The sequence below is a fragment of the Mytilus galloprovincialis genome, chromosome 6 (genome assembly GCF_965363235.1).
Source record: "Mytilus galloprovincialis chromosome 6, xbMytGall1.hap1.1, whole genome shotgun sequence".
NCBI lineage: Eukaryota > Metazoa > Mollusca > Bivalvia > Mytilida > Mytilidae > Mytilus > Mytilus galloprovincialis.
Window position 1 is genome coordinate 45,802,511 of NC_134843.1, and position 12,546 is coordinate 45,815,056.

General features: G+C 32.9%; 1 protein-coding gene across 1 annotated transcript in view; it reads left to right on the forward strand.

The window, feature by feature from the left end:
* Window positions 1–12,546, forward strand: part of LOC143079715 (26S proteasome non-ATPase regulatory subunit 7-like) — an 86,523-nt gene that overhangs the window by 25,089 nt on the left and 48,888 nt on the right. The window contains exon 3 of the mRNA XM_076255247.1: window positions 9,294–9,391. Within this exon, the coding sequence (XP_076111362.1) occupies window positions 9,294–9,391 (98 nt within the window). The remainder of the gene's footprint in view (window positions 1–9,293; window positions 9,392–12,546) is intronic.

Here is a 12,546-nt window from a genome sequence, read left to right on the forward strand (position 1 = left end):
AGTATTGTGCAATAGCAAGAAATTTTCAATTGCACAGTATTGCACAATAGCAAGAAATATCTAATTGCACAATATTGTGCAATAGCAATTAATTTTCAATTGGAGTTATCTTTCTTTGTATTTTTCTCATTTCAGATTTCATAAGTAGAAAGAAAATTCCTTCAAACATTTTTTTGAGAGGATTAATATTCAACAGCATAGTGAATTGCTCAAAAGTGAAAAAAAACATTTTAAGTTCATTAATGACACATTCATTCTGTGTCAGAAACCTATGCTGTGTCAACTATTTAATCACAATCCAAATTCAGAGCTATATCCTGTTTGAATGTTGTGTCCATACTAGCCCCAACCGTTCAGGGTTCAACCTCTGTGGTTGTATAAAGCTGCCATGTTTACCGTAGTTGTATGAAGAAAGCGTTACTGACATGAAGACGAAAACCATAATCAACTTGTTAAAAAACATAGTTTTACTTGTTTTCTGATAAAAGATAGCAAATTCAGACGAAATTGTCTTTGACTGCCCGCAGTTATGATACGAAAATGATAAAATCAATAGCCAGTGTTAATAATTTTTTCTTCTTCTACGTACTGTGTTTAATCCTCCAAAGAAGGAGCACACCCGAATAAAGAAAGATATCTCAATTTTATTTTTTCCTATGATTAAGATACCTACTATAGACATGTCTAAGACATGTCTACATAATTCTAGCTTTAAAATTTAAATGTTTAGGTCTTTAGGTTATGGGAAGTTAAAGAGGGTCTTAATAACAGTATGGGTAAAATGCCTTTTGTTGTCTTTTTCTGTAAATTTAAACACCTCTTATTTTCAAATTTGTTTTCTTCATTCAATTACTAATTTTTTTCTATTCTTTAGGCCACACCAATTTAATTTCTTGTTCTACGGATTTTTATGCCCCACCTACGATAGTAGAGGGGCATTATGTTTTCTGGTCTGTGCCTCCGTTCGTTTGTCCGTCCGTCTGTGCGTCCGTTCGCTTCAAGTTAAAGTTTTTGGTCATGGTAGTTTTTGAAGAAGTTGAAGTCCAATCAACTTGAAACTTAGTACACATGTTCCCCATGATATGATCTTTCTAATTTTAATGCCAAATTATAGTTTGACCTCAATTTCGTGGTCCACTGAACATAGAAAATGATAGTGCGAAGTTCAGGTTAAAGTTTTTGGTCAAGGTAGTTTTTGATGAAGTTAAAGTTACATCAACTTGAAACTTAGTACACATGTTCCCTATGATATGATTTTTCTAATTTTAATTCCAAATTAAAGGTTAAACCCCAATTTTCACGGTCCACTGAACATAGAAAATGATAGTGCAAGTGGGGCATCCGTGTACTATGGACACATTCTTGTTTACTCCAAAAATTGGGGCGAGCGAGCGATTTGAAAATTTTGATAAAAAAATATTTTATTTGCAAATTTTTGTGGCCTAGCTTAAAAAGTAAAGGCGAGCGATTATAATTTTTTTTTGTAAACATAAAATAGTAGGTTTTGACTATATTAAAACTTGATTTTTCACTTGTACCTTCCTTTAATTTATGAAGTATTTTTTCCCTGTTCAACAAGAAATAATTGAATAATTAAATCTGGTCTATGTATGTGTGCCTGACAATGAGACAATTCTCCATCCAAGTCATAATCAGGTTCAGAACAACCCCTTAATGTTATGAATATCCCTTTTATGAGGGGTCATTATAAGTTATTATATATTTTTTTTGTAAAAACACTTTTAGTACAAAAGGGTTAATATTTTCCCAAAGAACTATAATATCTATATGGTATTAAATGGTCAAAACATGTCAAAGAATTTTGTAATATTCCTTGACTTTAACCAAGTTAACACATTTACTTTAACAGTGTAATATTATTCAAAATAAGTGGACCCCTCTTTTAGAAAAGTTGTCAGTTAAAATATAATGTATTTCTCCTTTTTTTGAGTAAAAAATTCTAAGTTTTCAAAGGTTTTGTATAGTAGCATGAGTAGCACTATACAAATCCTTAGTATTTCTATTTTCTTTTCTACAACAGTAAACATGGTAAAATGACCCCTTCAAGGCCCTTGTCTGAGGGATAACCTGATAATAACAAACATAGGTCAAAGTACGGCCTTTTACACAGGGCTTTGATCCAGACCAAACAGCAAGGTATAAGGCACATCAACAAACGATAACTGCTGAACGACAGGTACCTGAATCAATCAGGACAGGTGCACAAACCTGCAGCGGGTATGACCGTCAGCGTACATTATAACTGCAGTTGAAGGCAAATCCTTCAGAAGTTCTTTGTACTTTATTTTAACAACGAACATTTTTTGATAGATTAATAGGGAATATAAGTCAGGGGAAAAGAAACCAATGTTTTGTTCTGTACAGGTATTTCCGCTGTTATATATTTAAATCGGAACATTCCCACTTGGAATAAATTGGTTTCATGCTGAAACAAATATTCTCACAGATATTTACAGTGTTGTGGGGTGCTTATAGGTTTAAAATCGTTATATAAAGGTTATACTGTGATTCTAAAACAGGACCGTAAATAGCCACTTCTAAAAGTGAGGCAAAGTATATTCGCGAGGCGAAAAATTTTTGGTGAGGGGTCTGGGGGCCGCTCAAGGCCCCCAGAAGTTCTGAGAAAAATAAAGCAAAATCGTTCATTCTGAGCGTTTCCCGGACTCTTTCTAACATAGAAACGCAATTAATTTTTAGCTATTTTTTCGAAATTATTCTAGTCTCAAAGCAAAAACATAGATTCATTGTAATTCAAGACTTTTAGGTTTATGGACAAAATTAAAAGACCGATGTGTAGGATAAAGCAAAAGTTGTAATTTTCATAATCATTAATACCGGATCTGTCTGTCTGTCTATTCTTGTCTTGTGTTGTGCTTAGACTTTGGTGATTTTTTTATGACTAGATTTAAATTTAGTGACAGTGCTGTACAAATTATACTTTAAGTACTAGTACTGCTTAAGTCGACGCTAGGGACGATCTTGATCCTGTTTTACGGTATCAATGATTCTTTTATTGTTGATGACCCTCCAGCAACCATTGATCATTAGTATTTTTTCTATGCATTGACTTTGTGTGCGATTAGGTTTCGTGCACATTACTCCATATTACTTTATTTTCTGTTAAAGGGTCTGAACATGATTTAATGCAAGTTTAACCTAACCGTTCAATGTAAAAGGTCATATGGCAATACTTTATTGTTTTTTTTTTCAAATTATTTGATACCGGGAAATTGGTGACCTTACTTTAATTTAAACCATGTCAGCTATCTAGTTTTATGTACCAAAAAAGACAGTTTTGTATTCTTTGATATCAAGTTCAATTCTCCATGCAGAAACAACCATTTTTTTCCTGTGTCTTGTAGCATCGTATATTCCTAAAATATTTTCTCGCACAATATCTGGACATCGATAGGCATGCAACATTGCAAAACCACACGTTTACAAATGAAAATCAACACTCAGATGTAGACGAAACTTGCGTCTGGCGTACTAAATTATAATCCTGGTACCTTTGATAACTATTTTCACCACTGGGTCGATGCCACTGCTGGTGGACGTTTCGTCCACGAGGGTATCACCAGCCCAGTAGTCAACACTTCGGTGTTGACATGAATATCAATAATGTGGTCATTTTTTTTTTATAAATTTCCTGTTAACAAAAGTTTAAATTTTTCGAAAAACTACAGATTTTCTTATTCCAGGCATAGATTTCCTTAGCCGTATTTGGCACAACTTTTTGGAATTTTGAATCCTCAATGCTCTTCAACTTTGTAATTGTTTGGCTTTATAAATATTTTGATATGAGCGTCACTGATGAGTCTTATGTAGACGAAACGCGCGTCTGGCGTACTAAATTATAATCCTGGTACCTTTGATAACTATTTACACCACTGGGTCGATGCCACTGCTGGTGGACGTTTCGTCCCCGAGGATATCACCAGCCCAGTTGTCAACACTTCGGTGTTGACATGAATATCAATAATGTGGTTATTTCTTTTTTATATAAATTTCCTGTTAACAAAAGTTCAAATTTTTCGAAAAACTACGGATTTTCTTATTCCAGGCATAGATTTCCTTAGCCGTATTTGGCACAACTTTTTGGAATTTTGAATCCTCAATGCTCTTCAACTTTGTAATTGTTTGGCTTTATAAATATTTTGATATGAGCGTCACTGATGAGTCTTATGTAGACGAAACGCGCGTCTGGCATACTAAATTATAATCCTGGTACCTTTGATAACTATTTAGTCACAAAGTAGGACAATAACTGAAAAAAAGACAAAACCCTGGACACAGAAGTACAAACAATAGACCATCAACTCTGAAAACTAAAAGAAAAATAGAAACATGGATCACGAAAAACATGCAGGGGCGACACCAGAGAGTGAAGAGAACTTGCTTCTTGCTAGTCACTTTCTGTGAAAACAATTTGATATTAAGACAATCTTTTGTTTCATTTTTTTTTTTTGAAATTTCTAACATGAGGCATTTGCCTCATTTGCCTCAATGTAGTTACGGCCCTGTAAAAACAAATGTTGAGATCTTTTTATAATATTTACCAAAAAACGGTGCGGGAAATGGACATGATTATATTTCCGGATGCGGGAAGCGGGAATATAATAAAAATAAAAAAATTCTGTTGTGAAAAAAATAGGTGCAGGCGGGTCCGTCAAACAAGGAATTAAATTGGTGTGGCCTTATATTTTAAATAATTATTTTAATAATAAAGACATTTTCTCTATTATGTAGCATATACTGATCATAAGCTAATTTATATTCTTCTACATACATGACATATGAAATACTGACAAAAAAGAAAATAAAGTACACATGTTGTTTTATTGCATGTATATAAACCCTATGCAATAACTTACTTGGTATTGCATGTTAAATGATGTTAAGTGCAGGCTGAGTGCAAAGAAAATTAAATAGATCATATTTTAAATTTTGGTAGAAGAAATAAAGACTAGCTGGTTCTTAAGTTTGCTCCAAGTTTTCAAAACCAGTGATTTTTGCTGGTTTCAACTTTTTGGGAGCCAGAGCAGCCCCTGACTGATGTGCAATTAAGTTCGTATGACTCATACGATTATATTGACCAAAATTGTCAATTGTCCCCATAAGTTGCCCTTATTTGTTCTTTTAGTTTGCTTACTTTAAAAAATCTTCTCCTTTAAAACTGCTGAATCAATTTCAGCCAAACTTGGGCTAAATGAGTTACAGAGATTCTAGTATGAATTTTATATTTATTTTCTTGTATAACATTGTTATCGCTTGTTATAAGTTCATTTTTTCAATGAATACTAGGGGCCTTGATGGCCGAGTGATTTAAGTAGTTACTACTGTAAATTAATCACTAGCCAGTCAACACTGAGGTTGTGAGTTCAAAACCCCCTCATGCGGCTGCACTTGATTCCAATCTTATTTGACTAGGATTGTCAGTTTTCTTATCGAACGTCAGTGGGTTTTTCCAGGCACTCTGGCATCCTCCACCAATAATCTTGTCAAGAAACAGCCACTATGGTTATATGGAACATAGGGTTTGATCTTATTCATTGAAAAGAGTAATAATTAAAAATATACAAATGTTGGTTTTTGTCTCGCGAAGTCGCTTGTAATGAAGTGACTTTAAACTAATTTGCAATGTTCTATGTAAATTTTTCTGCTAAGATAGTTTGATAGGAACTACTGGTCGTAAATCATGATAGGAGCTACTTATGATAAATCAATGATATTTTCTATAAAGTTGCATTATTCATGTTATTATCAGTTCATATTAGTTTGACTTCTACTAGACTACAAGGCCCTGTCCCTACATCATGGTCCAGTGATTTTGAAATAATAAGCTATTAAGTTTTCTGCCTATATTAAAAGTTAAATTAAAGGGGCACTAGCTGCCAAATTCATGGTCACCGATTTGACTCAAATTCTCATATTTTATTTATAACAATGTAAAACATTTTTCCAAACTATCTAAAAGTATAAAATAAACAATTTACAGGACATGGTCTCAATAAGATGTAGCTTCGTTTTGTGTGAATTTTAACCAAGACGCCATCTAATTAATTATTGAATTGACCTTATATGACCATATAAACGATGTAAACATAAACATGGATATAAATAGATTAAGCAACTCGTGCAATTGGATGTTTATAGGTCTGTTAAATTTTGTAATATAGATTAAAAATTTATGTTTATCGTCGTTTTTACCTTTAAGAGAATGATTTTGTGTGGATCGAATCAGTTAATCAAATTATTTACCTTTGTTTCACTTTCAATGTTGACATTCTTTTCCTTTAAATACCCGTACACGGACAATGCATGCATTATCCTTTCTCTTTCTACATGTTCTAGGGGGTTAAATTGGAGTTCACATGAATACGGATTTAATGAGGTCGAATTATTCACTTGCAAGTGAATAAGTCATTATCAATGTTTATGAGCTTAATTTGACAAAATTGAACCATTTTAGCTGATAAAAGCAAATTATTATTTCACTACTTCACTTTCATTAATGATTGAACAAAAGCAATCATACTTTTGATTGTTTATATACAAATGTATATACAAATGTATCTCGTAGCTAGTGCTCCTTTAATAAAAACTACATACAATAGACAAATTGATATTTTTAATAAAATAACATAACTGTTTGTATCTTATATAATTAGTTTGTTGACCATTTAAAGGCCCTGCCTTCTAGATCATGGTCCAGCGATTCAGACTGAATTAATTAGCAATTTTTATACGACCGCGAAAATTTTAATTTTTTGGTCGTATATTGCTATCACGTTGGCGTCGTCGTCGTCGTCGTGGTCGTCCGAATACTTTTAGTTTTCGCACTCTAACTTTAGTAAAAGTGAATAGAAATCAATGAAATTTTAACACAAGGTTTATGACCACAAAAGGAAGGTTGGGATTGATTTTGGGAGTTTTGGTCCCAACATTTTAGGAATTAGGGGCCAAAAAGGGCCCAAATAAGCATTTTCTTGGTTTTCGCACTATAACTTTAGTTTAAGTGAATAGAAATCTATGAAATTTTGACACAAGGTTTATGACCACAAAAGGAAAGTTGGGATTGTCTTTGGGAGTTTTGGTTCTAACAGTTTAGGAATTAAGGGCCAAAAAAGGGCCCAAATAAGCATTATTCTTGGTTTTCGCACAATAACTTTAGTATAAGTAAATAGAAATCAATGAAATTTAAACACAAGGTTTATGACCACAAAAGGAAGGTTGGGATTGATTTTTGGAGTTGAGGTCACAACAGTTTATGAATTAGGGGCCAAAAAGGGGCCCAAATAAGCATTATTTTTGGATTTTGCACCATAACTTTAGTATAAGTAAATAGAAATCTATGAAATTTAAACACAAGGTTTATGACCATAAAAGGAAGGTTGGGTTTGATTTTGGGAGTTTTGGTCCCAACAGTTTAGGAATAAGGGGCCCAAAGGGTCCAAAATTGAACTTTGTGTGATTTCATCAAAAATTGAATAATTGGGGTTCTTTGATATGCCGAATCTAACTATGTATGTAGATTCTTAATTTTTGGTCCCGTTTTCAAATTGGTCTACATTAAGGTCCAAAGGGTCCAAAATTAAACTTAGTGTTATTTTAACAAAAATTGAATCCTTGGGGTTCTTTGATATGCTGAATTAAAAAATGTACTAAGATTTTTAATTATTGGCCTAGTTTTCAAGTTGGTCCAAATGGGGGTCCAAAATTAAACTTTGTTTGATTTCATCAAAAATTGAATAAATGGGTTCTTTGATATGCCAAATCTAACTGTGTATGTAGATTCTTAATTTTTGGTCCAGTATTCAAATTGGTCTACATTAAGGTCCAAAGGGTCCAAAATTAAACTAAGTTTGATTTTAACAAAAATTAAATTCTTGGGCTTATTTGATATGCTTTATCTAAATATGTACTTTGATTTTTGATTATGGGCCCAGTTTTCAAGTTGGTCCAAATCAGGATTCCATATCAAGTATTGTGCAATAGCAAGAAATTTTCAATTGCACAGTATTGCACAATAGCAAGAAATATCTAATTGCACAATATTGTGCAATAGCAATTAATTTTCAATTGGAGTTATCTTTCTTTGTATAGAATAGTAGTTGATAATATATGTTGGAAATTTGCCAGACATGACTATGATGTCATTTTCTATTTTTATTTGCCAATAACTTTATGTAAATAACTTCATTGGAAATTTGCCAATAAAAAATGTTGCTGATGAAGTTTTTTTTATTGTTTTATACAATAAACAATGTATATTCACTTTTACTACCATTGTAACCAATCTTTACCATTCAGTGATAACAAGCACTTTATTTTACATTTTAATATTTTATGATGTATTTAAAAGAGTAGTTATTGTTGCAAACTCCATTAGAAATTTGAATTGATATCAGTTTTGGAAAAAGGGAAACGGGGATGTGAAAAAAAAGGGGGGGGTTAAATTTTTCTCATTTCAGATTTCATAAATAAAAAGAAAATTCCTTCAAACATTTTTTTGAGAGGATTAATATTCAACAGCATAGTGAATTGCTCAAAGGCAAAAAAAAACTTTTAAGTTCGTTAGACCACATTCATTCTGTGTCAGAAACCTATGCTGTGTCAACTATTTAATTTTAGATTTAAAAGTTTGAAGAAGAAATCTTTAATTGATTTGTAAAATCTTGGCATTTGTTTTGTGTAAAAAAAAACACCATGTAATGTCAAAAATTTGATCACAATCCAAATTCAGAGCTGTATCACGCTTGAATGTTTTGTCCATACTTGCCCCAACTGTTCAGGGTTCGACCTCTGCGGTCGTATAAAGCTGCGCCCTGCGGAGCACCTGGTTAGATAATGTATGTTGGAAATTTGTCAGACATGACTATCATGTCATTTTCTATTTTTATAATTTTCTGATGTATTGAAATGAGTGTTTATGGTTGCAAAGTCCATTTAAAATTTGAATTGAGATGATGATGATGATGGAGTGGCTTGACATTTGTTTTGTGTAAAAAACCCATATAATGTCAAAAATTTGATCACAATCCATATTCAGAGCTGTATCACGCTTAAATGTTTTGTCCATACCTGCCCCAACTGTTCAGGGATCGACCTCTGCGGTCGTATAAAGCTGCGCCCTGCGGAGCACCTGGTTATATAAATGTTACTGTCCCTCTGATGGATTATTTGAATTTTATGCTGACAAATGAGACATAATTCACTGGCAACAGTTTATTTAATATTTTTAAATAATATAAAAATTTGTTATTTCATAGCTCGTGAGAGAGTTGTTGGTTGGTACCACACTGGCCCCAAACTTCACCAGAATGATGTTGCTGTTAATGAGTTGATGAGGCGATATTGTCCTAATTCTGTAAGTAGAACACCATGTTTTAGTATGTAAAGCACAATATTATATATGGGAAAAGAAATTATTACAATGGTTGCAATGAATTACATTGATTTCCCAGTTAAATAAAAACTGATAATTTCACATGTGAAATAAACGTGGTTATTTCACTCTCTGACGTCATACAACAATAGGTTGTTGTCAAGACGTCGATAATGGCGGATCAAAACAATGTGTAGAAAAAAGATATAGTTCCTTACATGTTTTACATTAATTTCTTTAAAAAATGCCTTTGCCAATGTAATAAAAAGAATAACTAATTTAAGAATTCAAATATCGAAAAATATTCAACTCATGATCGAACAACACTGATAATTAAAACATGTGCTAAGCGCATTCGTCAATTAATGTGTTGTTCGGTCACTCGTTGAATATTTTTCTCTATTTTGAATTCTTCAATTAGTTATTCTATAAGTATCATGCCCTTGTTCTCATCACTTGCCGTCCGTCGTCATCGTCCGTCTTGTCATCCGTTGTCGTCGTCTGTTGTCTATAACTTTTACAAATATCTTCTCCTCTGAAACTACTTGGCAAAATTTTATCAAACTTGGCCTAAATTATCTTTGGGGTCTATAATTTAGAAAATATATCCAGTGACCCTGCTAATCGACCAAGATGGCCGACATGGCTAATAAACAGAACATAGGGTAAAACTGGATTTTCAAAGGAAAATAACGTTTATTAGTCCCCTACCACAACAAAGTCGAAAGGGACTTTAGGTTTGCACTCTGTCCGTCTGTCCATCCGTCAGTCTGGCAAAGCAGTTTTCCACACTTTTTAGCTCACCTGACCTGAAAGGTCAAGTGAGCTTTTCTCATCACTTGGCGTCCGTCGTCCGTCGTCCGTAAACTTTTACAAAAATCTTCTCCTCTGAAACTACTTGGCCAAATTCTACCAAACTTGGCCACAATCATCCTTGGGGTATCTAGTTTAAAAAATGTGTGGCGTGACCCGTCAAACCTACCAAGATGGCCGCCATGGCTAAAAATAGAACATAGGGGTAAAATGCAGTTTTTGGCTTATAACTCAAAAACCAAAGCATTTAGAGCAAATCTGACAAGGGCTAAAATTGTTGATCAGGTCAAGATCTATCTGCCCTGAAATTTTCAGACGAATCGGACAACCTGTTGTTGGGTTGCTGCCTGTGAAATGGTTATTTTAAGGAAATTTTGCAGTTTTTGGTTATTATCTTGAATACTATTATAGATAGAGATAAACTGTAAACAGCAATAATGTTCAGCAAAGTAAGACCTACAAATAAGTCAACATGACCAAAATGGTCAGTCGACCCCTTAAGGAGTTATTGCCCTTTATAGTAAATTTTTAACAACTTTTCGTCATTTTTTGTTACTTTTCTAAAAATCTTCTTCTCTGAAACTACTTTGCCAGATTTAACCAAACTTGGCCACAATTATCATTGTGGTTTACAGTTTATAAAATGTGTCCGATGACCCAGCCTACCAAACAAAATGGCCGACATGGCTAAAATTAGAACATAGTGGTAAAATGCAGTTTTTGCTTTATATCTTTGAAACTAAGACATTTAGGGCAAATCTTTCAAGATTTTAATGTCCATCAGAATAAGATATATCCCCTCACAAATTTTCAATTGAATCGGACAACCTGTTGTCGGGTTGCTGCCCTAAAATTGGTGATTTTAAGGAAATTTTGCAGTTTTTGGTTATTATCTTGAATACTATTATAGATAGAGATAAACTGTAAACAGCAATAATGTTCAGCAAAGTAAGATCTACAAATAAGTCAGCATGATCAAAATTGTTAGAGGACCCCTTAAGGAGTTATTGCCCTTTATAGTCAATATTGAACAACTTTTCGTCATTTTTGTAACTTGTATAAAAATCATTTCTAAAACTACTTGGCCAAATTTATCCAAACTTGGCCACAATCATAATACTAGGGTATCTTTTTAAAAAAAAAGTGTCTAATGACCCCGCCAGTGTTCTCCCCAGGCCGTTTTAGCGTCACGGTACCGCGACGCTATATTTTTTCGCCGTGATGCTATAATAATTCCCGCGACGCTATAATTATTTTGAAGATGCTATTTTACTTGTCCTCAATTTTGAACTTTCATCTATTATCGATTATGATCATTAAAATTATATCACCTTTAATTGTAATCCCTTCAGTCGGACACTAAAGGCAATTACGAGATTAAATAGCTAGGTGTTAATTGCCCTCAGGGTGATAACTGTTTGGATGCGAATATCCCAAGCTGACACTTGTGACATGACTAATACCACGCCACGTGTCTGCAATCACCAATTTCGACATGGGAAAATGCAATCACAAAACAATTCGAAATCTACGTTTTGTATTACGAAATTTCAAAGATTGAAACGATTTTTTTTTTTAAATTACTTTCTTTCTCTTCCGGTAATACGAGAGCGAGAATTTTGGTTTAGAGCTAAAATAAGTTTAATATTTCTTTAAAAAGTGATCATAATTGGCTTAAGTTTATGTTTAATCCATTTAATTCATTAAAAGCGTCTTATTCATTCACAATCTCTTGTCAAACAATGTTTATTCTCAGACTCATTTTCATAAATTTTTCTATGGCCACCATTGCACATTTTTGTGTAAACTACGGATAGGAACAGGACCAGATATGACAAAAATCCGCATTTTCACGATAATGACAACAAATGGACAGTAGACAGAAAAAATATACCAAGAGAGAAAACTAGTATTAACAGACTATTTGTTAGATAACTTTGTTAAAAGTACATATATCATTTTGATGTAAAGGTAAACAACTGGGACTAATTCATTGAGTGCCATGAAACAATGAATTTCATAAACATGATAAAAAAAAGTTTTTAAATTGATTTTTTTTGCTACTTTTGCTACTTTATCTTTACTTAATACAATTTAAAAAATAGTTAATTTTGTGTACTAGATATTTAGTTTTGTATATACAGGTTGCACTATAATGAACCATTCATTCATTTGACTTATTGTTGGGTAACTGAAACCACATATTTATTTTTATTTGGCACAAAAGGAAAAAAATAATTGTAACTATAAATGAATAAAGAAAACAAAAACTGAAACAACTGTTTTTGTGGTTATAGTTTAATTGTATTCTCAGTTATGAATTG